The following is an 18002-nucleotide window of genomic DNA, read 5'->3' as shown; positions in this document are numbered from 1 at the left end:
TCTGGTCAGATGTACTGATATGAATGCATAATTACTAAATATAAGTACAGAAAGAGATGTAGATGCTTTTGTATATATACAGTGTAGATATACAGGTATGTGTGTATCTATTTTGTGTGTTAGTCTGCTAAAGGAACCTAGAAGCAATGATATTCCAGTAAAATGAGCACAACAAGCACCCGGATCTGGGCTTCTATATGTCATCCTCCATTAAAAAGAAACTAGCTTTTTAGGAGAAATAACTGATTCCAGAGTTGAGACATGGGACCTAGAACATCCTATGCCAATAAGACAGTATTCAAAACATGATAGAAATATGACAAAAGGACATATGGACCAGTTGAAAGGATACTAGCCAAATATGGCATAATTTAAGTACTAGAATAAACAATAAATGTCACAACCCATTAAATAAAATAGGAACCTAATAGTAGTCCATAATCCTATATAATAAAAGCCTAATATGCAAATCGACCAAATGATGGACTGTATGGCGGATCAACCAGCAGAACAACCAGCAGAACAACCGGTCGCTATGACACACACTGACCACCAGGGGGCAGACGCTCAACACAAGAGCTGCTCCCAGCCTGCAGGCCCTGATCACCCTGCCAGTTGCCCCACAGATTATCTCTGATCACCGGCCAGGCCTAGGGACCCTACCCATGCACTAATTTCGTGCACCTGGCCTCTAGTAATATAAATAATGAATAAAAAAAAATGGTGAAGGGGTAAAAAAACTTTTTCTTATAGAATGCTAACTAACTAATTGAAAAGGAATTAGAGAAATAGAAAATAATTTGGTATCACTAATGGATGATGGTTCAGGTGGGAATGTTTATGGATGCTAAGATTGGTGTGGAAGTTTGAGAAGAAGCAAATTATTAAAACAGTATCAGAGCATCACTCCACAAAACACTTATTAATTATGAAAGAAAATTTTCATCTTTAGAGAAGAGAAATCTGGCAATAACTTGAGTATGTGATCAAGACTAACATCACCAGCAGGAGATGGAGCAACATTGTGAACCTTCAAATGTGATGCGCAAAGAACAAGCATTATTTCTGTAGTATTCTGTCACATGTACATGGCTGGCAGCTGATCATAAGGAAACATCAAAGAGACCCAGGTTGAAGGTCATTCTAAAGAATGAAAAGCTTGGAGAAACCAAGATGGCGGCATAGGTAAACACCTGAAATTGCTGCCTCACACAACCACTTCAAAAATACAACTAAAAGACAAAACGGACATCATCCAGAACCACAGGAAGGCTGGCTGAGTGGAAATTCTACAACTAGAAGGAAAGAAAAAAGCATACTGAGACTCAGAGGAGGTGCGGAAGTAAAGTGCAGAGGTACGGAGGTGCACGTGGAAAGGGCTGCCAACTGAGGACTTGGTTGTCTTTTTCAATCGGGAGGGAGTCTCAAGCTCCTGACTGCTCTGAACTCCAGTTCCAGGCGAGTCTCTGGGGACCCAGACTCATATGGGGAGAAACTGGACTGTCTGGCATCGGGCAGAACTCGAGGGTGGCATTCTCTCAGAGATGCTTGCAGCGATTACTTCGGGACACTGAGACCCAGGGCCTCTTAGGGCAGGACTGAGGATCAGCCATAGCTGTTTGCTCCATCCTGTTGATTCCCTGAGACCGCACCCAACCCAAGCTGTGCACAGAGGCTTTTGCATATGCAAGGCCTGGCCCTTTGCAATCTAAAATTACCTAACAAACTGCAGCTGGGTCTGAGAGACCCAGAACATCCAAAAGAAGGCCCAAGACCCCACAGCAGCTTGCATTGCTTCCCAGCTGGGCCTCATCTGGGCATCTCCAAATCCCAAACCAAGAAGAGGAATCTGCAGATCTCTCTGTAGCTCCTGCTGGGTAGCCTCAGGTAGAGGCGAAATTAGCACCTCCTTAGAGATCCAAGAGCCAGTGTAACCAGTGGTCAGAGTGGGACCATCCAGACTACAACTCCTCAGATCATAAGGGACACACTCGGGGCAGACTCAGTGAGCACCAAAGCCCCACTGAAGCAAGTCTTGCCCCATAAAGGTGTCTCCAGCACAGTTCTCCCACCGTAAACATAGCTGATTCTCACAGTTAATTGGCCTGAAGGTCAATTCCTCCCAGTAATACCTACAACAATCAAGGCTTAACTACAACATGACTGTGCACACAGCCTACAAAGGGGTGCACCAAGAGTGTCCACCTCAGGTAACTGGGGAGGCTGAGCCACTGGGCCCTACAGGACACCTAGCACAGAAAACCACTCTATCAACACAGGGAAGTAGCCAAAATTTGGAGACAAAAAAACAGGTCACAAATGACTGAAATGGAGGAAAGGAAACTACTGGATATAGAGTTCAAAACTACGGTTATAAGGTTTTTCAAGAATTTTCTAGAAACCGCCGATAAATTTAGTGAGACCCTCAATAAATCTAATGAGACCCTCGAGGATATGAAAAAGGACCAATTAGAAATGAAGCATACACTGACTGAAATAAAGAATATTATACAGAGATCCAACAGTAGACAAGAGGATCGCAAGAATCAAGTCAAAGATTTGAAATACGAAAAAGCAAAAAACACCCAACCAGAAGAGCAAAAAGAAAAAAGAATCCAAAAATATGAAGATAGTGTAAAGAGCCTCTGGGACAACTTCAAGCGTACCAACTTCCGAATTATGGGGGTACCAGAAAAAGAGAGAAAGACACTGAAAACCTATTTGAAGAAATAATGACAGAAAACTTCCCCTACCTGGTGAAAGAAATATACAAGTCCAGGAAGTGCAGAGATGCCCAAATAAAAGGAATCCAAAGAGGACCACACCAAGACACATCATAATTAAAATGCCCAGAGCAAAAGACAAGGAGAGAATCTTAAAAGCAGCAAGAGAAAAATGGTTACTTACCTACAAGGGAGTACCCATACGACTGTCAGCTGATTTCTCAACAGAAACTATGCAGGCCAGAAGGGAGTGGCAAGAAATATTCAAAGTGATGAATAGCAAGAACCTACAACCAAGATTACTTTATCCAGCAAAGCTATCATTCAGAATTGAAGGTCAGATAAAGAGCTTCACAGATAAGAAAAAGCTAAAGGAATTCATCACCACCAAATCAATATTATATGAAATGCTGAAAGGTATCCTTTAAGAATAGGAAGAGGAAGAGGAAGAGGAAGAAGAAGAGAAGAAGGTAAAGATAAAAATTATGAACAACAAATACATATCTATCAACAAGTGAATCTAAAAATCAAGTGAATAATCTGATGAACAAAATAAACTGGTGAATATAATAGAATCAGGGGCATAGAAAGGGAGTGGTCTGACAATTCTCAGGGGGAAAGGGGGATGGGGAGTACGGGAAGAGACTGGACAAAAATCGTACACCAATGGGTGAGGACAGCGGAGGGGGGAAGAGCAGAGGGTGGAGTGGGAACCGGGTGAAGGGGAGCTATGGAGGGAAAAAAGAGGAACAACTGTAATAATCTGAACAATAAAGATTTAATTTAAAAAAAAGAGTAAGTATTTAAAACACATTTGCCATTGGTGCTAATTTAAATAAAAACACAGCACACCTATTTCCATATGTATGATGTCATAAAAAATCAAGAAAATAGAAAATAACTTACCTGAATTTTCCTGAACTTCCTCATCATCTACATCTGAATTATTCTTTCCAGACATTAAATAATTCTTGAGTCTGAAAGGTCCACTTAAGAAAAAAAAAAAAATGCAAACCATAAAATCTGTGCTTTCATAATGCATATATCTAATAATCTATCTTAAAGGTAATTTTTCTCCTAAAACTGACAAAAGATTTCTTTCTTATAAACCAATAGCAATGCTATAGGTTATCAATATACTTACTTGCTGCATCAAACAAAGAATCTACAATTTAATTCTATAACTGACTGTCAAACATGATAAATTCTGAGTTGTATAGCCTTTTAAAGTAACTCATGGACCAGAGTAATGAATTTAACTCATATCAAATAACATTTTGATAAAAATAATTGTAAGAAATAAAAGTAGATATAAATCAGCTTAATTTTTTTAAAAAACTACAAAAAAAGGAATTTAAAATATAGTCCAGAAATTATAAAAGATGATTTAGCTTATCTCAGTCCTAGATCCCTTTCCTCCTATTACGAACCTATTATAGGCCTTGCAGTCATAACCCACCAAATAGTAAAGAACTCTTAGCTATCCCTTAAATCTCAGAATCTGCTACAATTTATCATTCCTTCATTTTTAAAAAGGGTATATGACTTCAGATATTTTAAGAATAGGTTAACTGGTTTGCTCCCTGAGTATACCATATTGAAGAATTTGTGGAATTCCTTTCAAGAGGCAGGGCCTAATTCTCTTCTCCTTGAATGTGGTCTAGACTTAGTGCCTTGTTTCTAATGAATAGAATAAAGTGGAGATGACAGTGTGCAACTTCAGAGATATTAAAAGACACTCTGACCTCTACTGAAGTCATATTTTTTCTTAGATCACCTGCTTTGTGAGGAGCTAGCTGCCATATTGAATAGCCCTATGGAGAGGACCAAATTGCAAGAAACTGGGGCCTCCAACTAACAGCCATACGGAGGAGCCACCTTGTAAGTAAATCCTCAGGTTCCAGTCAAGCCTTCAAAGGATTACACACCAGACAGATATCTTGAATACAATACCTCAGGAGAATTCTTGAGCAAGAGCTAGCCAACTAAGCTGATCACAGATTTCTGACCCACAGAAACTATGAAACAATAAATGTTTGCACGCCACTATTAAGCTGAGGCAATTAGTTACACAGCAATGAATAACTAACATAATGAGTAAATCCTATGATCCTTAGAACATATGCATACCTTCCTTCCAAAACTAAAGTTTTAGGTTCTTCAAAATCAGAGTCAGACTCTGCTGGTGTCTTGCATGGATGTCCACTGCTCTGAGGTTTTAGATGAACATTTTTAACGGTCATAACACTATCTTCATCTTTTGAGCTTCCTGCAACTCTATAAAAATGAAAAGTTTGTAATTATTTACATTTCTTCATAAAATATTTCTTCCAGAAACAGCACACAGGTGGGTAGACAATATTGTTAACAACAACAGCTAAGCCTGGTCAGGTCCTAGGACTTACAATTAGCCTAGGAAGGACATTTGACTCAAGGACCTATCAAGAAAGTTCTAATTTGAAAAATTTTCTGATAAGAAAAATGGCACACACCTGGCCTAAAATGGAAATGGGGACACAGAAGACATTATCTACAGGCATTTTATGATGCATACAACAGTTAATCTATCACAGTGTTTTAGAAAATTTACCAACAACTGAAATTGTTTTCTTTGATACCCCTAGTCAGCCTATTTCTTGGTATATATAATGCTACAGGAAACCTCTTATACATGTACACAAGAAAACATATATAAAATGTCCATGGAAAAATTTTTTCTCATAGTGAAAAATTAGAAAACCTTATCAAGAGGCTAGAATCAGAATACATTTTCATATTTTCAACCAGCCACTTGGTTTTTTAAGTCCCAAGAGCTAAGAATAATTTTTACATTTTGTAAAGGTTACATTTTAAATGGTTAAGTATTTACATAACAGCCTTGATTTTGCCTCTTAGCCCACAAAGCCTAAAATATTTACTATCTGGCCCTTTAAGGAAAGTTTGCAAAGCTCCACTATAAAGGAATGAAAATAAATCATTTATCAACATGAATAATCTCAGAAGTATATAATGAACAGTGGAAAAAAGAAGATAGAGTAGGATATGTACAATCTGAAACCATTTTTACATAGTTTTAAAACAATATGGCATGCTATTTATTTATACATGTACATGTAGGAAAAAATATAAAAACATCCATGATAGTGATATCTACCAAATTCAGTGTAGTGGCTACCTCTAACAAGGGAAAGAAGAATGGGCTCAACAAAGGCACATATGAGATTTCAATAGTCACTATAATGTTTTATTTCTTAAGTGAGATCATGGAGAATCAGGTGTTACTTTTTTTTGTATATATATGAAATATTTCAGTTAAAGAAAGAAACTGACTGAGAAAGAAGATATGAGAATGGTGTGAACAAGTTAAGTAGAATGTGTATGGGATTTCTTTTGGTACCATAATGACATACACTAATATATTTTAGGGCACTCTATTATTTATTTCGGTATATCCACATCATCTTGCAGTTTCTTACACATAATATGTATTATTTGTTGAGTGAATGAAAGAATGCTATATCATAAGCAAAAATGCATAAAAACAATATTTACAGGCCAAAGGTCTCTTTTAAAAATAAGGTGCCTTGAAAATTAAAACTATAAAAAAACCCCAATAATACTTAATTCTCTACGTTGTTAGGATTGATGAGAACTCAACTGAAGCGTCTAGCAAGTACTTGGTACATGATAAGCACTAATATATTAGTTAATTATTATCATCTTAGGAGAAGGAGTATGATGATGTTTTCCTAATTATGAAAATCACATTAACTTCATTTAAAAGGAAGCAAATTAAACTGTATACTTAAAAATGATTAAGATGATGAATGTTGTTGTTTTTTTATCACAATAAAAAAAAAGCAACTCTCAGGCAACAATACTTACCTTATTTATCACTCATCTACCATGTGCCAAATATTAATTCCCATTTAAATATGAGCAAATAAATTCAGAGCACTACTTTGCCTGGGGTGTCACCCAGCTATGGCAGAGCCTGGCTGCCGTTTCTATCAGGCTGCACAGCCCTTTATGCTAAACTGCTTTTCTATAAATGATCAGACAACACAGACAAACTATTAAATGCTGAACAACAAAAATAACTATCTTTAATAATAACAGACATTACCCAGAATGATCAACATCTTTCTTTTTCGCCATGTCTGCCTCATCACATTCCAAAAATTCATTCGGGAAAGATCCAGAAATTTCATTATGGTCAATAATTCTTCTCGAATCTTTTGCATTTAAAATCTTCTGTGTTTTTGAGCGGCCTGTAGTTTTCTTCCGTCCTTTGGATGGAACAGTTTTTCCCCCAATATTCTTAGATGATTGATTTGTTTTTTTAGCAGATTTTTGCCCACTGTTGTCATGTACTGGCAATTCATTTCTTACTGAAGTACTGCTATAAAAAAGACCTGAAACAATCAATGATAACTTAAAGTTAACATAATATTTATCCAGATGATCTGGCTCACTGAAATACTAACATTAATTATATTTACATATAAACACACATACACACCAATCCCATTGCCTACATGTTTTCAAATCAAATTCATAAACTATACTTCTCTTCCATTTCTTGATACATGCATGAAACTCTAAATTTATCACAAGCTTCCAAAACCACCCTCTCTGGCCTGTTTATACTCTTCTAGCTACCTTATGTTCCTGGTATTCCCCAAGGTTCCAGCTTCATCTTCTCACTCTACGTACATTCTTTGAGGCACCTATGTATCTATAACTTTAATTACTATCAACATGCTATTATCTTCTAGCATGTACCTGCCCTTTGGTTTTGGTTCCTGTCTTAATGAAAAGTAAAACTATCTACCCAGCTACCTGAAGCAGAAATCCAAGTCATCCAAGACTTCTGCCCCTATCCACAATCAATCCCTAAACCCTCTCCGTTCTCCTTTTTTAATGCCTCTCAAATCTGCTTCTTTTATGCTCTCCTGCCTGTCAATAACAGGGATCCTCATCATTTCTTTTTTTAAAAATATACTTTTATTGATTTCAGAGAGGGAGAGAGAAACATCAATGAGTTCTCCAAAGGAGTAACAGTAATATTTAACATTTTAATACTAACTATATGCAATTTAATCCTTATAACAACTTAAGGAGATAGAAGTACTGTCAATCGTAGGTTATGGAGTTAGCAACTGAGCAAAGTAATCTACTCAAAGTAGAGGAATCATAATTTGAACTCAAGATAACTCCAAAATCTAAGAAAGGCTTCAACAGAATAAATATTTCTTACTATTAATCAAAGATCCCAACAATTCAAAAATTCATAGCAATAAGACCTCATAGATGTAGGGCCATATTTGTACTAGTCTCTCACTATTGATCTAAATGTGCCACCATTGATAGTATCTGTATATGTAAATGTTACCTTGTCATCTACCAATCTTTACATAACCACTTCCTTTAAAATAAAGTTTTTTACAAAACAAAAAATGTTTCATGCTGTACAGAAAAGATTTGGCATAGGAGGCCCAAGAATCTTTATAGAAATGCCTGCTTGCAAAGAAAGCCCTTGGCTAACATGTCAGAACTTGAATTTCAAAAGGGTTCCCATCATTTCCTAACTGGTAAGTGTGGTTTAGTATGCCTAAAATGCTTGTGCAAAACATACAACTTGTGCGAAATATTTGTTTTCCTTCAGGGAGCCTGGAATTTTAATAGTTGCTAGCAGAGGATACCTAGGTGACCACCCCCAGAAAACCTTGTGCACTCAACTCTAATTCCCTTCCCAATTTCTAGTGAACATTTCACACATCTATCATCACTCATTGCTGGAGGAATTAAGTGCCTCCTGACTAGAAGACTCTTGGAAAGTCTAACTGGATTTCCTTCAGACTTTGCCCATGTACTTTTTCTCTGCTGATTTTGCTTTGTATCCTTTCCCTGTAAAGAAACATCAAAATTCCATTATTGCCTCTCTCACTTCACTTCTACCTACTAACCTTGATTACCATTTCACTGAGAAAACAAACATGATCAGAAGCGTCCATCTTCCCACCATCAATGCTACCAACCTACTTCCATCTCTCCCCAATACTCTACTTTTCCCCTTTTACATGACACACTGTCCTGGCTCCTGTCTAGGAATAATCCTTGTACTGTGCACTAGATAACATCTGCACCTTGCTTACTCAATGACTGTGATCCTGTATTTATCCTCTACCTTCCTACAAGGTCATCTTATCTTTTAAAGTATATTTTTATTGATTTTAGAGAGGGTAAGGAAGAGAGAGACAGAAGCATCAATTATGAGGGAGAATCATTGATCGGCTGCCTCCTGCAGGACCCCTACTGGAGATGGAGCCCACAACCCGCACATGTGCCCTAACAGGGAATCAAACCATGACCTTCCGATTTATAGGGGGATGCTCAACCACTGATTCACATTGGGCAGGCCCTACAAGGTTATCTTAAATAAGTAGATAAGCTGATGTAATATCTTAAATATTAAAAAAAAAAAAAAGCCGAAGCCGGTTTGGCTCAGTGGATAGAGCGTCGGCCTGCGGACTGAGAGGTCCCAGGTTCAATTCCGGTCAGGGGCATGTACCTGGGTTGCGGGCACATCCCCAGTGGGAGATGTGCAGGAGGCAGCTGATCGATGTTTCTCTCTCATCGATGTTTCTAGCTCTCTATCTCTCTCCCTTCCTCTCTGTAAAAAATCAATAAAATATATTTTAAAAAAAAAAGAATCTTTCCTTAACTCCACATCTGTTATGACCCCTTATCTTTCCTTCCTCACCTCCTATTCTCTCTTGGACTCCACTCCAACCAGGCTTTTGATCTCATCATTCCACAAAAACTATTTTTATATAGGTGACCAACAACATCCATGTTGCCAAAACCATACTGTTGATTCTTAGCTCTCATCTAATGCAAACTACCATCAGTATTTAAAACAGTCATCACTCATTCCTTAAAATGACTTCTGTTACTCTAAGTTCTCATTTTCCTTTAATCTCACTAATTGTTCCTTTTCAGTATCATTTGACAGATCTTCCTATCCCTTCCTGACTCCTAATACTGAAGTCTCCCAGGACTCAATCCTTGGCTTTCTTTCTTCACTAGGTACAATACATTACTAAGTGATTTCAAGCAGTTTCAAAGTTTTAAGTATCACCTATATATTGATAACTTCCTAATTATATGTCTTCCCAGACCTTCCACCTAACTTAAAACTCATTTATCAGGCTATCTCCTCAATATATCTGCTTTGATTTCAAATTAATATAATATAACCTGAAATCCTGATATCCTTCCCAAATCTGCTTCTTCACACCTTTCCTCATCTCAGTTCATAACAGAGCCCTATTCTTCTACTTGTTCAGGAAAAAAACAAAAAACAAAAACCGAAGTCATCCTAGACTCTTTCTAACTCTAATCCTTCAGTAGTTCCTGTGAGTTACCTTCTAAAATATGAATCCAGCCTGGCCGGCATGGCTCAGTGGCTGAGCGTCGATTTATGAACCAGGAAGTCACTATTCAATGCCCAGTCAGGGCACATGCCCAGGTTGTGGGCTAGGTCCCCAGTGTGGAGCATGCAGGAGGCAGCCGATCAATGATTCTCTCTCATCACTGATCTTTCTCTCTTTCTCTCTCTCCCTCCCTCCCTCCCTCTCCTTTTCTATCTAAAATCAATAAAAATATATTTAAAAAATAAAAAAATGAATTCAACTTTTTCATTTCTTCCCTCCAACAATTGAGGGTCCATGCTTCCATTTTTGACCCAGCCCTTGTTTGCTCTGTACATAGCAATAAGAATAATCATGTTAAAAGATAAGTCAATCAAGTCACTTTACCATTTAAATCCTCTAGTAGCATCCTAATACACTTCATCTAAACTTTATCATTGCCTGTCTCTCTGAATTCATCTCCCCTGGCTTACTCTTCTTTAGCCATACTGGCCTTCTTGACCTTCCTCAAACATGCCAAGCATGCTCCATTAGCACCTATACAGATGCTATTCCTTTGGTGTAGAATGCTTCACAAAGTTATTTATATGGCTCCCTCCTTCACTTTTTTCACATATGTGCTCTGAAAGATCATGATGGATTCTCATCATGACCTTCTATAAAACAGTATCATGCTCTATTCTCTTATCCACCCCGACCCTGCCATCTATTTCCCATCTCTACCCTTTATCTTCTTTATTTTTTTTATTATCTCATAACTTCATGAATTACATGTCTATATGGTTGGTCTTCTCCCACTAGAATGTAAGTCCCCAGAAAGCTAGAATATTTTGCTTTTGTTTTGTTTTTCCATAGATGTATCCCTACATCTAGAATATTGTACATGATAGAGCCTCAGTGAATATTTTTATAATTAGCTGATGTAATATTTCTATTGATGACCCAATTTCTTTGTCAATAGATTTTCTCTGGAGAACGAAAGTATATATAAATCAACATAAAGCCTCTTAAAGAATGATTTTGGGGGCACTCCTAATAAACAACTTAAATAAAAATACTTACTTTGGTCTGATTTTACCATCCACCAATTAGATGGACGCCTGGAAATTCTTTGACTTTTTGTGACAGTCAAAGTCACTTCTTCAAGTACAAGACTGTTCTTCCTGGATCCATTTAAAAAATTTTCCTTTTCACATTCCCTATTTTTCCCCTGATTTGCTGTATGAGGAACACTGGTGCTACTTTTCTTACTTCCTAAATTAAAGAAAACCATATAAACAATTCATAATCTACACTTTGGTGGTTTCAGAAAGCGACAACAGATTTTTAAAAAAACCTCTCAATTACACACATTTCTTAAGTGTACCTGTGGGCTTTTCTTCATTTCTATATTTTTAAAGTTACATGTTCTCAATAAGATCTCTAACTTTCAGTCAGTTAAATGCAAACTTTTTACATTGCTTGATAACTAACACATACTCCTGAACCAAAAAAAGTAAGTATATTCTGAAAAGGAAAAGGAAAAGATATGGTTCCTTCCAACTACTTACCAATGTACCAAGTAAGAAAAAGATGACTACTACTTTCTGTTTTGAAATAATTCATGATTTCTGTCAATCTAGTTTTTTGGAAGAAGAGGTTTAAAGTGAATTTTCAATAAAGAGATCTTTCACATACAAAAGAAAGATTGTGAACAGAATTTAAAAAGAGAAAACAGGATGAAAAGAAACAATGAATATGGCACGCTAACTAGATAATTGACAAGATTTGGCATCAATAGTAATTTCATTTTATTACTAAGGCAAATAAGTAAGAAAATAATCTAACAGAAGGGATAGATAAATTCTAGTTTTATTTTTGTTACTGACAAACAGGAAGAAAGGGAAATACAGGATAATTTAATATAAATATTGCAGCTGAGATGGGCAAACAACTAAAATGGGTTTAAAAATGGAAAATTTCATTTTTTCAGAAATATGTTTAAAACATTAGATGTAAATAAACAAAATGAACATTTTTCTTGCATAAATAATGAAGAAAACAGCATATTTATTAAGCATCTGAGACAAAGATTACTATGGAGCCCAAAGAAGGAATTAAAATCCTATCAAATAAGAAAAATACATGAGTAAGTAAAATACATAAAGGTATGTAAAATAAATAGAGAAGGCATTACACAGAATCACAGTTATTAAACTATCTATCTCTACCAGGGGTGAGCAAACTTTTTGACTCGAGGGCCACAATGGGTTCTTAAACTGGACCGGAGGGCTGGAACAAAAGCATGGATGGAGTGTTTGTGTGAACTAATATAAATTCAAAGTAAACACCATTACATAAAAGGGTACGGTCTATTCCTTGTTTAGTTTTATTCATTTCAAATGGGCTAAATCCGGCCCGTGGGCCGTAGTTTGCCCACGGCTGATCTATACTAATAAAAGGGTAATATGCTAATTAGACCAGACATCCTTCCAGACAAAGCCACGGTGGCGGGGATGAGGCAGAGGTGGTTAGGGGCGATCAAGCTGGCAGGGGAGAGCAGTTAGGGGCAATCAGGCCAGCAGGGGAGAGCAGTTAGAGTGATCAGGTGGGCAGGGGAGAGCAGTTAGGGGGATCAGGCCAGCAGGGGAGAGCAATTAGGGGCGATCAGGCAGGCAGGGAAGAGCAGTTAGGGGCGAGCAGGCAGGCAGGCAGAGTGGTTAGGGGTGAGCAGGCAGGCTGGAAGGTGAGCAGTTAGGAGCCAGCAGTCCTGGATTGTGACAGGGATGTCCGAGGGGTCCCAGATTGGAGAGGATGCAAGGCAGACTGAAAGAGAGCAGTTAGCAGGCCTCTAGTCCTATCTAATAATAGACAAACATGGTAATTAACCATACCTCTGCTACGCTTCCCACTGGCTAATCAGAAGGATATGCAAATTAACTGCCAACAAAGATGGCGGCCAGGAGCCACGCAGCTGAAGCAAACATGAGGCTTGCTTGCTCCAGTGATAGAGGAAGCCAAGGTTCCCCGCTTGCTGTGGCCCAGCTCTGAGCTCCGGAAGCAACAATGTTGCAATTATAGAAGCTAAACAAACCCCAGATACCTACTTTCAGCCAGCCGGGGCCTCAGAGCTTAGAGCGCCAGTGATGGCAACAGAGTTTCAGTTATAGAAGCTAAACAAACACAGATACCTCCTTTCAGCCAGCCACGGCCTCAGAGCTGGAGCCGGGCCTCAGAGCTGGAGCCAGCTCTCAGCTCCAGTGACAGCTATAGAAAGTAAATCAATCCCAGAATTAAAAAAAAAAAAAAAAAAAGAAAAGAAAAAAAAGAGGCTGGGAGCTTCAGTCGCCATCAGCCTGAAAACAGCCCTCAGCCCCTCACCCAGACTGGCCAAGCACCCCAGTGGGGACTCCCACCCTGAATGGTGTGTGACCAGCTGCAAACAGCCATCATCCCCTCACCCAGGCTGGCCAGGCATCCCAGAGGGGACCCCCACCCTGATCCAGGACACCTTTCAGGGCAAACCAGCCAGCCCCACTCATGCACCAGGCCTCTATCCTATGTAGTAAAAGGGTAATATGCCTCCCAGCACCGGGATCAGCAGAGCCGAGAGGCCTCCCGGCACCGGGATCAGCGTACAGGGGCAGCGCCCAAACCCCCTGATCGCCCTGCGGCTCTGTGTGACAGGGGGTGGGGCCACAACCTCCCTATCCGCCCTGCTCTGTTCGTGACAGGGGAAGGCGCCCCAAACTCCTGATCAGTCCTGCTCTGTGCCTGATACGGGGGAGCTCCCCAACCTCTGATTGCCCTGCGGCTCTTTGTGTGACAGGGTGCGGCGCCCCAACCCCCTGATCAGCCCTGCTCTGTGTGTGACAGAGTGCGGCGCCCCAACCCCCTCCCCCCCCACCCCCACGGGCCCTGCTCTGTGTGTGACAGGGTAGAGCCATAACCTCCCCATCGGCCCTGCCCTGAGTGTGACAGTGACGGCGTCCCAACCCCCTGATCGGCCCTGCTCTGTGGGTGACAGGGGGCGGTGCCCCAACTCCCCTATCGGCCCTACTCTCTGAGTGACAGGGGCGAGCTCCTCAACCCCCTGATCAGCCCTGCTCTGTGCGTGTCAGGGGGGAGCTCCCCAACCCCCTGATGGGCCCTGCTCTGTGTGTGACAGGGGGGAGGCTCCCCTACCCCCTGATGGGCCCTGCTCTGTGCGCTGACAGAGGGGAGCTCCCCAACCCCCCTGATGGCTCCTGCTCTGTGCGTGACAGGGGGGAGGCTCCCCTACCCCCTGATCGACCGTGCTCTGTACGTGACAGGGTAAGGAGCCCCAACCCCCCTGATGGGCCCTGCTGTGTGTGTGACAGGGGGCAGAGCCCCAACCCCCTGATTGGCCCTGCTCTGTGGGTGATGGGGTGGCGCCACAACCTCCCCATCGACCCTGCCTTGAGTGTGACAGGGGGCGGTGCCCCAACCCCCCAATCGGCCTTACCCTGAGCGTGACTGAGGGTGGCATCGCAACCTCCCGATCGCCCTGCTCTGTGCATGACGGGGTGGCGCCCCAACTCCCCAATCGGCCCTGCTCTGAGCCCGACCAGGGGCTGCACCTAGAGATTGGGCCTGCCCTCTGCCACCCGGGAGCAGGCCTAAGCCAGCAGGGCGTTATCTCCCGAGGGGTCCCAGACTGCAAGAGGGCACAGGCCGGGCTGAGGGACCCCCTCCCCCAAGAGCGCACAAATTTTTGTGCACCAGGCCTCTAGTATTTAATATAAACACTTACCCACAGGTGGCACCCGTTTTTTGGAAATATGAACATTTCTCTTCTCTTTACATGCTTTCATACTTCTGTCTGAATTTCTTTGTGACTTGTCTCGGGCAATAGGTGACATATTTATATTTTTATCTTTACCTTGTTCCATATCTTTATTGACTTTAAGTTTTTTTTTCTGTTTTTGTGTTGTAGTCCTTTTGTTTCCAGATGATTTTTCTGCATTTTTAGAATACACTTCAGTTTTTGTAGATCTATTTTCCATTTCATCTGTCAAAGCACAATTCCTACCCAGTTTTCTTTGATCAGAAGGCTGAGATTTCTCTAGTGGGTGAGCTTTGCCAGAATGTTTGTCACTTGTCAAAGTTGTAGGTGTTACACTGTGATGTTTTTCTCTTGACTTCTTACTTTGAAGGCGTGCAGTACTCTCAGTGGGGGATACTGTGCTTTGTTTCCCAGGCACAGCCTTTCTTGGTATAGTAATCCAAGACTGACTGGCAAAACTATCTGATTCATCAATTATAAATTCATCCTCTAAATTCATATGAGTTGCAGGAGATGACTGAGGTGGAGCAGTTGCTATATGCCTAAACACAGGACTAAAAAAAGACATTACAATAAATAATAGCTCAAAAAAAATAAAGGACCTTTCCTTTTATATTTCTGTAATATGATCACAAACATTTATAACATTAATGGGATCACAGAAATTTAGAGCTGGAAGAGAGCTTATACATCAAGTAATTTGATGTCCCTCCTACCCATTTTTTATTTATTTAAAAGTTGAAATCCAGGGACGTGTAAATATTGCCCAGGAACATTGACTAACAGCTCAAAAATGCATCCCATTATTACATATAATGTTATATTAAACTAGGGGCCCGGTGCATGAAATTCGTGCACTGGGTGTGTTGGGGGGGGTGTCCCTCAGCCCAGCCTGCCCCCTCACATACTGGGAGCCCTCAGGCATTGACCCCCATCACCCTCCAATCGCAGGATCGGCCCCTTTCCCAGGCCTGACGCCTCTGACAGAGGCGTCAGGCCTGGGCAGGGGACCCTCATTTCCCCCCATCACTGGTTCTGCCCCCAGCCCAGGCCTGATGCCTCTGGCCCAGGCATCAGGCCTGGGCAGGGGACCCCCAGAACCCTCCGATTGCTGGCTCTGCCCCTTGCCCAGGCCTGATGCCTCGCCAGAGGCGTAGACCCCCATCACCCTCCGATCGCCTGATCGGCCCCTTGCCCAGGCCTGACGCCTCCGCCAGAGGTGTCAGGCTTGGACAGGGGACCCCCTTCTCCCCCCGATCACTGGCTCCGCCCCCCACCCAGGCCTGATGCCTCTGGCCCAGGCATCAGGCCTGGGCAGGGGACCCCCAACCCCCCACCCAGGCCTGATGCCTCGGCCAGAGGAGTTGACCCTCATCACCCTCCGCTCACCAATCACCGGATCGGCCCCTTGACCAGGCCTGAGGCCTCCAGCAGAGGTGTCAGACCTGGGCAGGGGACTCCCAGCTCCCCGCGGTTGCAGGCTCCGCCCCTGCCCAGGCCTAACGCCTCTGGCCTAGGCGTCCGGCCCGGGCAGCGGGGACCCGCAGCTGCAGCGGCCCCGCGATCGTGGGCTTCGCTTTAGGCCCAGGCAAGGGACCCCTAGCTCCCGGGACTGCCAGCTTCGACCGTGCCCAGCTCCCATCGCTGGCTCCACCCCTACTTCCTGCTATCACTGGCCAGGGCGGCAAAGGTGCCTGATTCTCCGATCATGGCTGGGGGGCAGGGCAAAGGTGGCCCCAGGGCCGCCTTTGCCCTGCCCCCCAGCTCTTAGCTCCCCCCTGGGTTTCAGATCACTGTCAGTGGCAGGGGGCTTCTTCCTGCTTTCCCTTTCGCCTCCCTGCATTGTGCCTACATATGCAAATTAACCGCCATCTTGTTGGCAGTTAATTTGCATATAGCCCTGATTAGCCAATGAAAAGGGTAGCGTCGTACGCCAATTACCATTTTTCTCTTTTATTAGTGTAGATTATATGTTTGTGTAGATGTCTCTTTAGATTTCTTCTCATCTAAATTGGGTTTCCAGAACTAATTCCAATACGGTGTGGGGGTTTGGCCCACACCAACAAACAATTCCTGGACACCAGTAGCATATCTGAGAATTCAACTCAATTATAACACTATCCACTTAGAGAAAGTGTCAGATGCCAAGGTTATGGGTTCAAGCGTACAAGAGGGCCTGCCCCAATGCACACACACTTCAGATGCTGCCACAACCCCATACTACCTGTGTTTCAATCCCATACTACTTGTGTTTCAATGAGGTACAGACTGGAGATTCTCAACAATCCCCTCCAGGTCAGAATGCCAATTGGAAGTCCAGATTGTTGCCTGCACTGCTGACCAACTGGCTATAAATGAGAGGTTGCTACAACCCCCTCCTTGGATTTGATTTATTTGATAAAACAGCTCACAGAACTCAGAAAAACATGTTACTAGATCACTGGTTTATTACAAAAGGACATAACTGAGGAAGAGCAAGATGGAGGAGGGGCAAGGTATGTGGGAAGGCACTCCAGGCTTGTCCCATCTCTGTGTTCATGAACCAGGATGCTCTTGAACCCCATCCTCTTGGCTTTTCATGGAGGTTTCCTTACATAGTTAAAATTTAGTAAATCACTGGTCACAGGTGATTGGCTCAACCTCCAGCTTCTCTCCCCTCCCTGAAGGTCTGGGGTAGAGCTGAAACTTTCAACATTAATCACAAGGTCATTTACACTAGCAACTAGCTCCCATTCTCACCAAAACTTTCCAAAATTCATCTCATTAACATAACAAAAGACTTTTTTTTAAAAAAAAAGAACTTTCAACACAGGAATTTCTAAGAGTTCTGGAGTTGTAAACCAGGAATTGTGACCAAGGACCAAATATATATATGAGAAATATATTTTAGTCATCTGATGACCAAATATTCATTTCTTATAAATCACAATATTGTAATATCCAAAACAAGATTATTCTGAGACACCTTCAAGTCTAATATCTAAGAAAATACTACTAAATTATATTAGACAAAAATTCATTCCAAGTATGAATAATTCACCCACATATTCACGCATG

General features: G+C 41.6%; 1 protein-coding gene across 1 annotated transcript in view; it reads right to left on the bottom strand.

Annotated features, from left to right (window-relative positions):
- The window catches only part of CENPC (centromere protein C), a 61836-nt gene that overhangs the window by 20158 nt on the left and 23676 nt on the right, over positions 1–18002 (bottom strand). Inside the window, exons 8-12 of the mRNA XM_081083434.1 lie at positions 14913–15499; positions 11222–11413; positions 6850–7138; positions 4854–5000; positions 3630–3712 (exon numbers count right to left, since the gene is read on the bottom strand). Coding sequence (XP_080939560.1) covers positions 3630–3712; positions 4854–5000; positions 6850–7138; positions 11222–11413; positions 14913–15499 — 1298 coding nt within the window. The remainder of the gene's footprint in view (positions 1–3629; positions 3713–4853; positions 5001–6849; positions 7139–11221; positions 11414–14912; positions 15500–18002) is intronic.

This window comes from Myotis nattereri (assembly GCF_964212035.1).
Source record: "Myotis nattereri genome assembly, chromosome: 1".
Taxonomy (NCBI): domain Eukaryota; kingdom Metazoa; phylum Chordata; class Mammalia; order Chiroptera; family Vespertilionidae; genus Myotis; species Myotis nattereri.
The sequence above is the reverse complement of the archived record's forward strand: the minus strand, read 5'-3'. Positions and strand labels throughout refer to the sequence as shown.